The 13,750-nt window shown below is 50.6% G+C and overlaps 3 protein-coding genes across 3 annotated transcripts; 2 read left to right on the top strand and 1 right to left on the bottom strand.

Annotated features, from left to right (window-relative positions):
- Positions 1 to 78: 78 nt before the first annotated feature.
- BDZ83DRAFT_736568 (beta-lactamase/transpeptidase-like protein) lies at positions 79 to 2,464 on the top strand (the record flags this gene model as incomplete). Its single annotated transcript, XM_060513003.1, has 4 exons — positions 79 to 619; positions 844 to 966; positions 1,182 to 1,981; positions 2,138 to 2,464. The coding sequence occupies 4 exons, from the start codon at positions 79 to 81 to the stop codon at positions 2,174 to 2,176; spliced, it is 1,503 nt and encodes a 500-aa protein (XP_060357099.1). The 3' UTR covers positions 2,177 to 2,464.
- BDZ83DRAFT_714571 (extracellular metalloprotease) lies at positions 2,092 to 3,231 on the bottom strand. The gene is made up of 2 exons (XM_060511658.1): positions 2,931 to 3,231; positions 2,092 to 2,871 (listed from the first exon to the last, which is right to left on the bottom strand). Exons 1-2 carry the CDS (start codon positions 3,174 to 3,176, stop codon positions 2,281 to 2,283), a joined length of 837 nt encoding a protein of 278 aa, XP_060357100.1. The 5' UTR covers positions 3,177 to 3,231; the 3' UTR covers positions 2,092 to 2,280.
- A 1,872-nt stretch (positions 3,232 to 5,103) lies between these two features.
- Positions 5,104 to 7,856, top strand: BDZ83DRAFT_645409 (DNA repair protein). Its single transcript, XM_060509843.1, has 4 exons — positions 5,104 to 5,442; positions 5,502 to 5,629; positions 5,684 to 6,773; positions 6,826 to 7,856. Exons 1-4 carry the CDS (start codon positions 5,427 to 5,429, stop codon positions 7,695 to 7,697), a joined length of 2,106 nt encoding a protein of 701 aa, XP_060357101.1. The 5' UTR covers positions 5,104 to 5,426; the 3' UTR covers positions 7,698 to 7,856.
- The last annotated feature ends 5,894 nt before the right edge of the window (positions 7,857 to 13,750 follow it).

Consider the following 13,750-nt stretch of genomic DNA (forward strand, 5'->3'; position numbering starts at 1 on the left):
GCCCTCTCTCCTTCAGAGATCCGATGCTGACTCCCTCCTCTCAACTTTGGAACTTTGCATCAGAACAAAGGCGGCATCATGCGACTTCTCCAGCCTTTTAGTCTTCTTGCCATTGATGCACTGGTCACCAGCCAAAGGGCCGACCTCACGAATTGCCCTTTACTGGGGCCAGCCTATCCTCTTCCAAACCTTCATAAGTCACAGGTAATCAAAGATAAACGGGAGTCATTTACAAAACTCATCAACAATGCGATCTCAACCGGTGAAACCGAATTGGGCAAGATAAACACTGCCACTGCCTCGTTTTCAATCAGTGTATTCTCTGCAGATTCGGATGAGTTTCTCTACGAGTATCATCATCAGGGGACCGAGCTCAAGGGGACAGTTACCGGGGGCTCATTGGATTCGGATACGTTGTATCGCATTGGAAGCGTTACGAAACTATTGACCGTATACACCATTCTCGTCAAGCTGGGCCCTACATACTGGAACGAGCCGATCACCAAGTTCATCCCGGAGCTTGCGGACGCGCCGGCAGGGCACCGAGCGCATCGGGTGCAATGGTCTGAGGTGACTTTGGGAGGTTTGGCCAGCCATATGAGTGGTATCGCACGCAATAGTAAAACACCACGTCTATCTCTGTGACCACTAACAGCTCATCATGATCAGATCACTTCGTCGACCTATCTGGTATGCCGGGCATCGAGTATGTGGGGCTCCCTTACCTGAACGATTCCGACATCGTGAACTGCGGTCTGCCGGACATGCGACCCTGTACCAGAGATGGTGGGCCATCTTCTTGTTTCTCTTTGGGGTGATTCTTGCTAAACTGGTCATATATAGAAGTCCTCAATTCCTTGCTGGAGCAGTATCCCGCTACGACAACCTGGCACACCCCAGTGTACAGTAATGAGGCGTTCCAGCTCATCGGGTGGGCGTTTGAGAACATCACAGGCAGCTCCGTAGGTGATGCCTTTAAGAAAGGCATTGCAGAGCCTTTGGGGCTGTCTCGAACTTTTTGGGATCCGCCAAAGGACGACCCTAATGCTAACGTCGTTGATCTCGACCCATCGGCGTTCAAGTCGTTGATAGGCTACCCTTTTCATGAGGGAATGGCCTCATATACCCCGTGAGAATAATTGCCAACAGTCTGCCTTTCACACTAATTACTTTATGATTAGAGCTGACAAGTCTTTCCAGGACCGGCGGCGTCTATTCTTCCTTGGGCGACCTCTCCGCCATTGGCCGTTCCATTCTCGCCTCGTCTATCCTACCCAAAGCCGCAACCCGTGAATGGCTCCGACCGGTAACTCACACCCAACACACTCACAGTGCTGTCGGGCGCCCGTGGGAAATTACTCGAATGGACGTCGCCGCAGCTCCCGGCTCAAAGCACACTCGGCTCGTGGATCTATACACCAAGAACGGCGGCATCGGAGCCTACCTGACCTACCTCATCCTCTCACCCGACCACAACATTGGCTTCACCCTCCTGACAGCTTCCAAGACCGCCTATGGCGATGGCATTGCCGACTCTACGTTCGACGTCCTCAGCGAGTTACTCCTGGAAAAGTGGATACCCGCCGCCGATGCCGCCGGCCGGGAGGCCGCGGGAGAGGACCTTGCTGGCATTTATGTGGCCGACGACGGATCGGACTCCCGTGCCGAGTTGACGCTCGTGCCCGGCAGAATCGGTCTAACACTCCAGAAACTTGTGATCAACGGCACGGACTTCTTCTCAGAGTCGGGCAGGAAACTTGGGTTTCAGGGTGCGGATCTACAGTTCATGGGACTTCAAGACCAGGGGAAAATCGCATTCCGAGCGGTATTCTCGAACCCTGATGCGGCACCGTCGGGTCGGGAGCCCATACTGGGAAAGAAGTGCGGATCGACCTGGGGAGGTGCTGGATCGCTTACATACGGCAATATTGCTATAGATGAGGTTGTCTTCACTGTGGGTAAGGACGGAAAGGCAACTAATGTAAGTTTCCCCGCACTGCGCGTCAAGTTTGACCGGGAATCGAGAAAGACATCGGCCGGCATGAAAGAGAACAGTGTCTTTGAAGAATTATGATCTAGTAAATATTCGTAGGGTATTATACTAAAGTCAAGACACCTGATGATTATGTTTACATAGAGCTCATATTCCAGAGCCCTCAGCCGCTCTCAGTCATAGATCTCATCAAATCTCATCAACCTCTATTCAAGCTCCCCCTACTCCACGCTTCCAATGTAACACCACGCCAAAATGACAGAACCGTATCCAGAGATACAACCGCTCTATGCGCGGTACTGGTTCCAGAAGCTGTACATGCGAGTCTGCTGGTTAGGAGTGAACTCCTCGTAGCAAGAGTCGTAGGAGTAGTCCATGTAGTTGTGGATGGGGTCGAGACCAGCCTGGCTAGGGCAGGAGTCACGGCCGGTAGGGCATCCGGTGGAGAAGCTGGCCTGGGCGGGGGTATCGGCGATGGAGTCGCCGGCGCCAGTGCAGCCGCCCTGGAAGGTGTGGTAGAGACCGAACCAGTGGCCGACCTCGTGGGTGACGGTCTTGCCGAGGTTGTAGTTGGTCTCGCTGCCGCCAGGCACGGTGGAGGAGAGAATGGTGCAGCCGTCGCGGATGTAGGCGGTGGAGCCAGCAGCGGCAGTGGTGGGGAAGTAGCAGTACCCAAAGTCGCCGCCGAGGGTGCGGACGAAGTAGAGGTTGAGGTCCTTGTAGGTACCCTTGCGGAGGGCGCGCTTCATGGCCATCTCGTCGCCATCCTGGGCCCAGTTGGCGTTGATGGTGCGGGTGGTCTCAACCAGGGTGTAGCTGATGCCGTGGGGGGCAAAGTCACTGTTCATGACGGCCAGCTGGTCAGCCAGCATCTTGTCCTGTTGAAGCTGTTAGAGATCGACAGTAAAAATTGTAAGGGGTTTACACTGGTACTGACGGTGATGTAGCCGTTCGCCACGGTCTGGGAAGAGGCAACAACGTGGAAGTAGACGTTGACGTTGATGGTGGCCGCCGCCATGAGGCTCACGGTGCCATTGTTGGCAGCCTCCTCCTCAGCAAGCTTCTTGGAGATCTCAATGTGCTCAGGGGTAGGATCATGAGTACCGCAGCCGAGACGGGCGGGAGTGACGGCGGCGGAGGCGGCAGCGGCGAGGGCCGCAACGACAGAAAGCTTGAACTGCATGATGTAGAGCTGAACTGATTGGATCGAGGCTTGGACAAGGGGACCGGGACTTGATAGAGCTGAGAGGGATGGAGAGCAAGAGAGAAGAAGGACCTTGATGGTGGAGGATTGGCATTACATATATACTCGAGGGCACCCTCTCGAGTGTCTCTCGATGTTTCTCGTTCTTACGATACATGGTAATGGGCAAGGGAGTCAATCGGGGACTAAGATGTTTGCGACCTTCCGGATCAGTTCAAGGTAAGCTTTGGCTCTGCCAGTCAAAGTGGGCTTGGAGCAAAAGACAACTCAGACAAGTTCTGAAATCAAGAAAACTGGATGCGCGGGAATGAAGACCATGGGGTAAGCTAGAATGCCTTCCTCTTTGAGGTTGAACTGAGGACTTCAATATGGGCAATCGGCCACTCAACAGGGCCGGGCACGGCGTGGGCATCGGGATTGAACCACCTGGGGAAAGACTTGTGGTTCTGATTCGTGGACTCTGAAATACGACGATCTTGGCATGCCAAAGGCCATATGGAGCTGAGCTGAGGATTTGAGGCGATGCCTGATGCTTCCTCGGGTCCTGGTTGGATAGTGTTGGATGCACGAGTTGCATGAGTCGGAAGAGACCGAGAAGCGCTGGAACACGAATGAGCACCCGCACAAGTTACAACCATCCAGGGCCGATAAGACATCCGATGATCTCGGCACGTCGATTGCCCAGCGAGACCGGACGGTCCTTGACTCCCTTGGGAGATGAAGTTGGAAGGGCGAGTAAGCTTTGAAAGCCGGCGCTAGCGGGGTGCGGTGGTATCGCGACATTAAACGCTCCGTTTAACGTGCATGCCAAGCTCTCGCCAAGACGGCCAATCATCCAACCAGGGCAGTACCGTTCAACCTCCCTATTCGGGCTTAATCAAGTACTTGTTCGCGTCTGTAGAAGTTGACTCAATTGAGACACTTTGCTCAACAAAGTGCTCTTAGAGTTTTGGGTGGTTGTCGTGGCGGACTACCTATACGTCGACCATGAGAAGTTGTCTTTGGTCGCCTTGGGCAAATGGGGTTCTTGATAGGCATCCACCACGACGATCTGCCTTGCAGACAGCAAAGCCAAAGAGGTATGTCAGTCAGATCAACCTTCTGTTTTCGTCGAGGGACTTTTGACAAGAAACGGGGCATCGGTGTAGGGTTGCACAGACAAGACAGTCTTGGCTTTGCCAAATCAATGCACTATTGGCAAGCATGGCCAGGACGGGCAACTGAAATACCGGTAGTAGAAAATGGATTGATCGGCAGAGCTTCGCCTGTGGCCCATCACCTCCTTGCCAACGGCCCAGCGCCATGGCCTCGCCGCCCCCGAGCTTTCGAGTAATGATGACGGAGGAGTCCGCCGCAGACGGCATCCCAGAGCTTCAAGCTTTCGATACGAGGGACCGATCACACGAGGGGTGCATATCTTGACTCGCCGAAAGCTGGCTAGCCGTTCACAGGGTTGTCACTCAACGACTCGAAATTCCTGAATACACTCAGCTATGGCATGAAGTCCACTTGGACTACGTATGAACAACCATTTGAGGCGCTGCACATCTTCAGACAGAGATCGAGAGGCGACCTTGTGCGCATTGCCCTCGAGCCAGCCGACTTTGCCTGTTCCTCTGCCACTCAAAAGCCCAGGTAGAGCCAGAGAACTTTTCAGACAGCGTTGGGACCAGAAACAGGAGTAAAGATGCCCAGTCCAATGTGTCCAGGCATCGGGAGTCTTTTCAGACTGAAGAGAACGACGGTTAAGGTTGGCATCGCGGGAGTGGCCGCAGTCGTGGACAGAAAAGACTGGATGAAGAGCAGGAACGGGCCAGGGGCAGAAAACCCTCGGAATAAGCTTAATTTCCGGCCCGGCTCACCTCACCACCATCGCCGGCCAAGGTGTACGGAGTATCGAGGTGAGGGCTCGGCAGACGAAGTGTATCTCGGTGAACAGCGGAAGTTAGCCACAGAAGCACAGGCCACCCGGGAGGACCCCTCCACCACGTGAGTGCGCAGCTGTGGCGCTGGGGATTTCGCGTCGCTGCCTGTTGGAGAGGCGCGCCGCGCGACGGCCACTTAAACCCCAACGCCAACGGCGGGCACCCACCATTGAATTCCTCCCCTCCAGTTCAAGCAGCTGCCTTAGTACTTTACTCGATACTACAGTAGACTCTCCGCCCGATCGGCCAGTCTCACCAGTGCTCATCGTCGGCCTGGGACTGACCCATTGGTCCGCTCGACATCATGCCCGACCTTACAGGTAATCCATCCTTCTTCCCCCAGACTACGTACCGCCCGAGAGCTCTAACCCCCGTATAGAAGCGGACACTATCCGCATTCTGGTTGCGACAGATAATCATGTCGGCTACGAGGAGCGAGACCCGATTCGCAAGGACGATAGCTGGAAAACGTTCGACGAGATTCTGAACCTGGCCAAGAGCCAAGATGTACGGAGGTACCTCGCCCCAGAGTGGTGCTTCGCCGGCTGACAAGGAGCATAGGTCGACATGGTGCTGTTAGGCGGCGACCTCTTCCACGATAATAAGCCATCCCGAAAGTCCATGTACCAGGTTATGCGCAGTCTTCGCAAGAACTGCTTAGGCATGAAGCCCTGCGAGCTCGAGTTCCTAAGCGATGCGAACGAAGTCTTTGAGGGTGCGTTCCCTCACGTCAACTACGAAGACCCCGACATCAATATCTCTATACCCGTCTTTTCGATCCACGGAAACCACGACGATCCCAGCGGCGAGGGCCACTTCTGCTCACTGGACCTGCTCCAGATTGCTGGGCTGGTCAACTACTTTGGTCGCATTGCCGAGGCCGACAACATTGAGGCCAAGCCGGTATTACTACAAAAGGGTCAGACCAAGCTTGCGCTGTTCGGCTTGAGCAATGTTCGTGACGAGCGCATGTTTCGAACATTCAGGGACCACAAGGTCAAGTGGTTCCGCCCGGGTGTCCAGCAGTCAGACTGGTTCAACCTACTCACAGTACATCAAAACCACCACGCACATACCGCAACATCATATCTGCCCGAAAATGTGCTACCCGACTGGATGGACCTTGTCGTCTGGGGTCATGAGCACGAGTGCTTGATTGAACCTCAGCAGAACCCGGAAACTGGCTTCCACGTCATGCAACCCGGCTCCTCGGTAGCGACATCCCTGGTTCCGGGCGAGGCGGTGCCAAAGCATGTGGCGATTTTGAATGTTACAGGCAGAGAGTTCAAGGTCGAGAAATTGCCATTGAAGACAGTACGCCCATTCATTACGAAGGAGATTCAATTATCGACCGATGCGCGGTTTAAGGGGCTGCACACGAAGAAAGAAAACAGACAGGAGTTGACCAAGAGATTAATGGTGGTCGTCGACGAGATGATTCAAGAGGCGAATGAGGAGTGGTTCGCTGTCCAGGAGAACGATGAGGAAGAACCTCCACTACCCTTGATCCGGCTCAAAGTGGAGTACACGGCTCCAGAGGGTGGCCAGTACGATTGCGAGAATCCCCAGCGGTTTTCAAACAGGTTCATCGGCAAGGTGGCAAACACCAATGATGTCGTATACTTTCACCGCAAGAAGGCTGGTGCGACAAGTAAGCTGTTCCTTACTCTGATAATTTGATCCACTAATCTCATGCTACTCAGGACGAAATACCGACACGGACATTCCCGAGGCTCTCGAGGAAACACTAGGTCTGGACACCATCAAAGTGGAGGCCCTTGTACAGGAGTTCCTCGCAGCCCAGTCTCTGAAGATCCTGCCAACTGCACCCTTCGGCGATGCCGTCAACCAGTTCGTCAACAAGGACGACAAGCACGCGATGGAGGAGTTTGTTAGCGAATCATTGGCAGGCCAGGTGAAGCAAATGCTCAACCTTGACTCTGATGAGGATGATCTCAACGTTGCGATGGAGGCGTATCGGGCAAAGCTTGAAGAAGCTTTCTCCAAGGGAGCCTTGAAGAAGACTTCCAGGCGCACTATTAAACCGAAGCCGGATGAGTGGGATTCCGACCTTGATGGACACTGGGAGGATCAGCCTGGAGTGGTTGAGACCGAGGCTGTCGCTCAGCCTACATTCAAACCACGAGGGACCGCTACCCAGGATGACGAGGATGATTTGATGGACGAGGACGAGCCCCCGGCCCGCCAAGCACCTGCGAAGAAAGCAGCGGCCACTCGAGCTACCAAGGCTGCCCCAGCAAAGAAAGCTCCGGCGAAGAAAGCTCCAGCCAAGAAGCCGCCTGCACGAGGTCGCAAGAAGCCCGTCTTTGAGGAAGAATCCGAGGAAGAGGACGTGGTGATGGACGACGACTTTGAGGAGCCGCCGCCACCGCCGCCTACTCGGGGCAAACGATCTCAGCCTGCACGCGCGGCCCCGAAGACAACCCGGCAGACCAAGCTTAACTTCTCGCAGGCTACCGCCTCGCAAGCCGCTGTCGAGATCAGCGATGATGAGATTTCGGACGAGGATGCATTCGAGCCGGCGCCGACCACCTCTCGTAGCAGACGGAGATAGCTGTTGACATCACGAGAGGGTTTAGTGTGATGTGATTGAAAAGTTGCCGAGTTTTTTGGGTGGTGTCTCTTGCATGGCTAGCCACTTGGAGTCAGGGAGCGGGATTTTGCTTTGACTCGGATCGATAAACCAAGATACCACTTCGCCAATGAGAAAGGTTTACCTCTAACTATGTGTCTTCCGTTGAAGTTCCCTATCATTTGCCTTGTGCCTTGTTGTATCTGTCTTTTTTTGTTTGTATAACCATTATCTCCAAAACGATGCAGCTTCAATTTGTGCGAAGGCCTGGAATTCTCAAGTACGTAGACACGAGCACTATCCGGCCAAGGATTGAGCTTGACTTGCCTTGATGCCATGATAGTGACCGCATTCCATTCTGCAGGCTAGTCGTTGGCTATTACGTCGTAAGGTAGGTAGTTTGAGGTTTTACAGATCCCGGCATTGTCTAGATCGTCAGTTTGCCTAATCCAAATTCAAATGCTGGAGCAATGGCAAGAGCACGCAGGACCTCCGTTTCTGAACGTATTCGTCTGGTATACTTTTGGAAATAACATCGAGAAAATGTCCTCCCTTTTCACTTACTGGCCATAGATTTGTTAATAGAATAACGCTTTCCGCTCCGCTATAGAACAATAGTTCCCTCACTAGTGCCGTGATCCGGCCAACTTACGGACGCAAGCCAGTGGAAATGCTTGTCTTTCGCCAATGGGAATAACGAGGAGGGACTCAACTGTTCTGATACCTGTCTACTGGCTCTTCAGAAAGATTAACTTCATTGAATGGTTCATTGAATGAATTTGGGTTCAAGGACACACGTGAGCGCCCTCACAAGATGGATGTCTTCATGCATCTCTGGGGATTCTCTGTTGACGAGCCGGATGCATATTTTCGGTCGTTCGGCCACTAAATACTGCTGCTTGTAATCTGCCTCGAGCCCTTCGTACTCTTTCTGCAGTGTATCATAGGCTAATACTCGTCCAGAGACGTTGATAGAGGCCTACGTCTTGATGCGGCCTCCATAATGGCAATAGTACCATGGAGCTCAACTAGGCACATAGACGTTCTGACGGGTCACCTCCACCGCGCGCTACATGTGGTGGACAGCTTACCATCTTCCACCCAAGCGTCTTCGAATATGATAGAACGGTCCCCTTTTCAATAAGATCTTGGAGGCAAACCTACCTGCTTTTATACTATATTTCGGGTCATATCTGACTGAGGGGGACACCAGTGCAAGCTTGTCTGTCAAGAGCACCGATCACGACGTGGAGTCGATCCATGTAGGGATAAAAGGACTGGGAAGGAACCAAGCCGTGCGGTGTTGCCTGCTATATCTGCCTAGACCTCGGAGGCTGAGTCTGTGTGGAACATCTTGAGGCTATCCGAAACACCTACCGGAGCTGGCGGAGCTGACGGAAATTTCGAGTTCAGCGAGAAACCAGAGTATGATAACATCAAACAAAAGTAAGACTTGAGCAGTGGTCGTCGCCACTTTCACCACAGGGTGTCGACTCGATAATCACATGGTACATGATGGGACTTGGAGATTGGCCTGGAGTAAAACTCGTGAGACGGAGCTGCTGCCCTGGTGAACAAGCTTTTACATCCGGCCAAAGTTATTGGGGATCCAGAGAGTTGCCGTCAAGATCATCCACGAAACCGTGGCCGTAATTAAAGAAGAGGCACAGCTCAAGACAAGCTGGTTTATGGTGAAGTCTGTACACGCCATCAACGATCCTTTGCTCCTCACCTTGCAAGGTCTTCGTCTGCAATAACGTCTCTCATCCGTCGGAGAGCGAGGCAGCATCCTCCTCATGATCCCAAACCCGCGAAACACGAAAGTGCCAACGTCGTCTCAGCCGTCCCGCGGCTATGTCCCAACACTACCAGCCTCCAGAAATCTCCTTCGGCATTGTTCAAGCCCACCGCAGGTCCATCTTTGACAGTCATAAAGTGGAAAGAAAACGTCTTACCTCAGGCCATACTCTGCGTACCAAGTATACCCACAAGCCTAGGCACGCAAATATTTTCACATGTCTTCAATCAGTAAAAATCCATCATTCTTTTCCCATTTTTTTTTTGGCCCCTGAGACATCAGAAAAAGGGGTTCAGCTAAGCTGCTGACGAAGCCAAAACCAGAACGGAGATTGTGAAGTCCGGAGTATCCGGGGGCCAAGCTATAGGAAACCACACTGAGTTCCTTTCTGTCTTAAGAAGCGCCGGCTACCGTCCAACACAAACATATGCCCGTTTCTTCACTTCACAAAGCCGAGTTTGCTTCGAGCAATCTCGTAGAAACACGTTTTCGGTAGCTACGGATCATGCTATCATGCACAAGACAACTTCAGCAGACTTTCCTGGTGGTAGCTGCGAGTAAAGAAGGCTCTATTCGAGCGCTCAGTGACCTAATTTCGGTCCTCGAACAAAGGCGGCGCGAGTTATATCAAGAAACACAAAATTCGCAGAGCTGACATCGAGAGTTGAACTCGCCAAGAAAAACTTATCAATCCGATAGACGCAGCGCGGTCTCCGCAGCAGTCAAGGTTTCGAGGCTGCAGGAAGCCTCATTTAGCATGACTCAATGGCATACTCACTCATCTTAGAAACCACCGAGAGTCACCTTAGATCTAATTCCTTCTGAATGATGTGGTGATTGGAAGTTGTTTCCCCTCGGGGGCGTTGGCACCATCAGACTTCACGTACTGCGTGTAGCAGAGCATGCGAGACATGAGCTGTGGCCAGCGCTTCAAATGACTCTCACACGACTTTCCCAGCATAGAAGAGACCGGCCAAGAGATGAAGCATCTTCACAAAGACAAATAGCGTCTGCTTGATGGCTTCAGCCCGGGAAGCTCTCGCCGCAGGTCTCGTATCATCTAATGTGCCTTATTCGCACCCCATGTCCTCCTCACTCAACGCGCAGACTTCGCGGTTCCAACTGCAGCAACGATCTCATTTCGCGGGAGCGAGCCGGGCTTCTCGAAGCGCTCATGCGTGCGAGTGGAGTCGGATGAAGGAGTAAAGATTTTTTTTGGGATGAATCCACTTGAAGCCTAAAGCCGTTGGATCCCATCAGGGGTGCTTGTCTTTCGCCTCTCGGGCAGGAAGACTTTCTGTTGGTCTCGGTAGAATTTCTCGAATGTCCCGACGATGTCCTTGACGGAGCCGAATACCTGGCCATATACAGGGGTGCACATAACCAACGGTCCAGGTCCTCAGATTCTATTTGTGAGACAGGCATCGCCGAACATGGTGGCGGCATACGAATATGGCTTATATCACCTGATGAACATCAGAGCTTGGTGTCCTACAAGACATGAGAACGTATTCTGGCATCGAGACTGTCCGTTATGTGGTCGATTGAGTCACCTTATCCAGAAGCGTACGAACGGTACAAGATAGAATTATGCTTGCCGACGGCTGGACAGGCATGAGCGTATCCGTACAGGTGAAGTTCACAGACGTGAGTCCCGCAAAGGGTGAAGGGTGTTCCATCTCCCCGGCTTTGGATGGCCACTGGACTTCGAAAGTAGTTGTCCATTGCGGGAGTCGCCGTCGTTTACCGTCAAGTTCGTAAGAAAGATGGATCGTCTAGGGATTGAACAAAGACTGCCATGTGACCGATCGACCTTTTGAGGAAATAAGGGATCCTCTTCATGGAGTTGGGATCATCTTGCTCAACAATAAGGAGATGATTGGTTTCTCGTTGCTTGCAAGCGGAGTACTCCGTACGACTTCGCCGTGAGGAACCCAGCCGACACACAATCGTGGAAGGTCGAGTGCTGTGTATATCGGCGGCTGTACCACGCATGGTACAGAGTGCATCGGAGGGGATACCTGGTTGACCACAGCCCGTTGAGTGTACCATGGCCGTGGGCCCCGGCTTGGCCCCATTTGTGTGATGTTTGCTTCCCGCCTTGCATAAGCTGAATATGTAGCCTTCTTCCGCGTGTCACGTTAATCACGTGGTATGAGAATGACCATTGCGAGAAGATCCATGGTCGACGTAGCCGGGATTGTTGTCTCTTTCCATGTGCGGAAGAGAAACCAAGGAGTTCGTATGCAACTAACAACACTAGATTCTAGGCTTGCGACATCAAGAACAGACATCAATCTGAGGCTTCTCCGTCTGGTGGCTCAACCAAAGTATATTCGTGGATGCACGTTATGCTGTAGGCAATATATCCTGCAGTGTCGCCTTCAGTCTTGATTTCGAGGCAACATTTTCAATACTTTCCCCATGCGCAGACAGTGCAAAATACGCCCTAGGCCGTATCCGGTGTGACTCGTCGTACAGTGATGATTGACTGTGTTTGGTGAAATGAGAGATGGCACTGCCACCTTATTATTAGAAACCTTGTTCGGAGAGATGATACTGGAGAGTTGGGGAAACGCGTAGATAGGGACCACCACTAAATGGCAAATTTATTGTCTGATCAAGAGACGGGATGCGCTGGGCCGCTGTCGGCAATGGCTGCTTGGGCGATGACTGTGAACCTTGACCGAGACATTGAACAGGCACTTGCCCGAGAGCCTACACCGATGAGATGAGACGCCTTCTCGGGTGAGTTGCGCAATGTAACTTCGATATGCCGGAGCAGCCAAGCTTGTTATTGGTATTTAGGAACCGGGCGCCCCTTTTGTAATGTCTTACAGGCCGGGCTTTCAACGTACTGGTTGATGGATATTGATTGACCGGTAGGGAAGCTTTTGCTTCGACAGGGAAATTGGGAGGGATGCCAGCTCACACGCAACGCGTCCTGCATGCCTGAGCCGAATAAGGTCGTGATGCGTGCCTCAAAACGCGACGCAACCTCGCTCGCTAGTCTTCCTCGAAGCTGGTTGGCGCGAGGCAACTGCCATCCATGGGATGTGTACTAGTACCGCGAGTCGGCTCAAGGCTGTAACCGCGCATACGGAGTGATTCTGAAATCATCGCGCTAAGCGTCGAGCGTAGTAATATAATCGCTCTATTGCAGGCTCGCAGTTTTACATCCATCATACATGATATCCGTATAGGGTTTGCCCAGTTCGCGCAGCCTTCGGGGAGCGGCTTTAAAGAATCCGGTTTTATGCAAGCTACTATCGCCTTACTAAGTGTTACGACCTAACACGTATAACTAACCCAGAGACCAGCCTGCCGGCTACGGCGGCTATGTTACGGCTAGCTAGTCGTAGTAAGTATATTAATAAAAGTTAAGGCTATAAAGGCTAAGTAAATAGTATCGTAGTCGTAAATAGCTTCCCTAAAGCTATATTTATAAATCGTAAAATAAATAAAGTTTTAGTAATTAATTATAGTTTTATTAAAAGGGGTTTTTAATAAAAATAGCTAAAAATAATTATAAAATTTAATATTAAGTTAATTACTAAAGAAGCTATAAAAAGTCTATTTTTAAGCCTAGTTTAAATCTATACTATATATAAGTCTCGTTTTTAAATATATCTTTTATAATACTTTTATTTATTATTATTTAACTATTTACTAAACGGTCGTCCGTTTTATTTAATTACGATTATACGTCCTATTTAATTATAGGTATCCGTTCTTTATTTTATTATATAATCGTAGTTATGTAATTTATTTATAGTTCTTTTATTTTAAAAAGAGTTATTTTAAGTCCGTTGCTTTTATATATATAGTATAGTAGCTATTATAGGTCCTATAGGGTAGGCCCTGGCCTTGTTATATGTATTAGGTCGTAATATTAGCTCCTCTTTTTAAAGGTCTAGTCCTTTAGGCCTATAAATAAGTTACTTATTTTTAGGTTAGGGAATCGTTAAATATATTTCTATTTAAAAATATATTAATATAATATTAGGTTAAATTAAAAAATTAAAGTTTTAAATAGCTATATTTTATTATAAACTATTATATATTATTTATTTTTTTAACGAGGGTATAGAAATTATACTTTATTTAAATTATTATTTATAAGGTGTTCGGTACTTAGTTCTTTTTAATTCCGATATTTATAAAATATATTATTATTTAAGTATTTTTTATAATACTTTTACCGATGCTATTTATATTCGTAAATATTATACTTTTT

The sequence above is a fragment of the Colletotrichum acutatum genome, assembly GCF_030867785.1.
Source record: "Colletotrichum acutatum strain CBS 112980 chromosome Unknown BDZ83scaffold_319, whole genome shotgun sequence".
NCBI classification, from domain to species: Eukaryota; Fungi; Ascomycota; class Sordariomycetes; order Glomerellales; family Glomerellaceae; genus Colletotrichum; species Colletotrichum acutatum.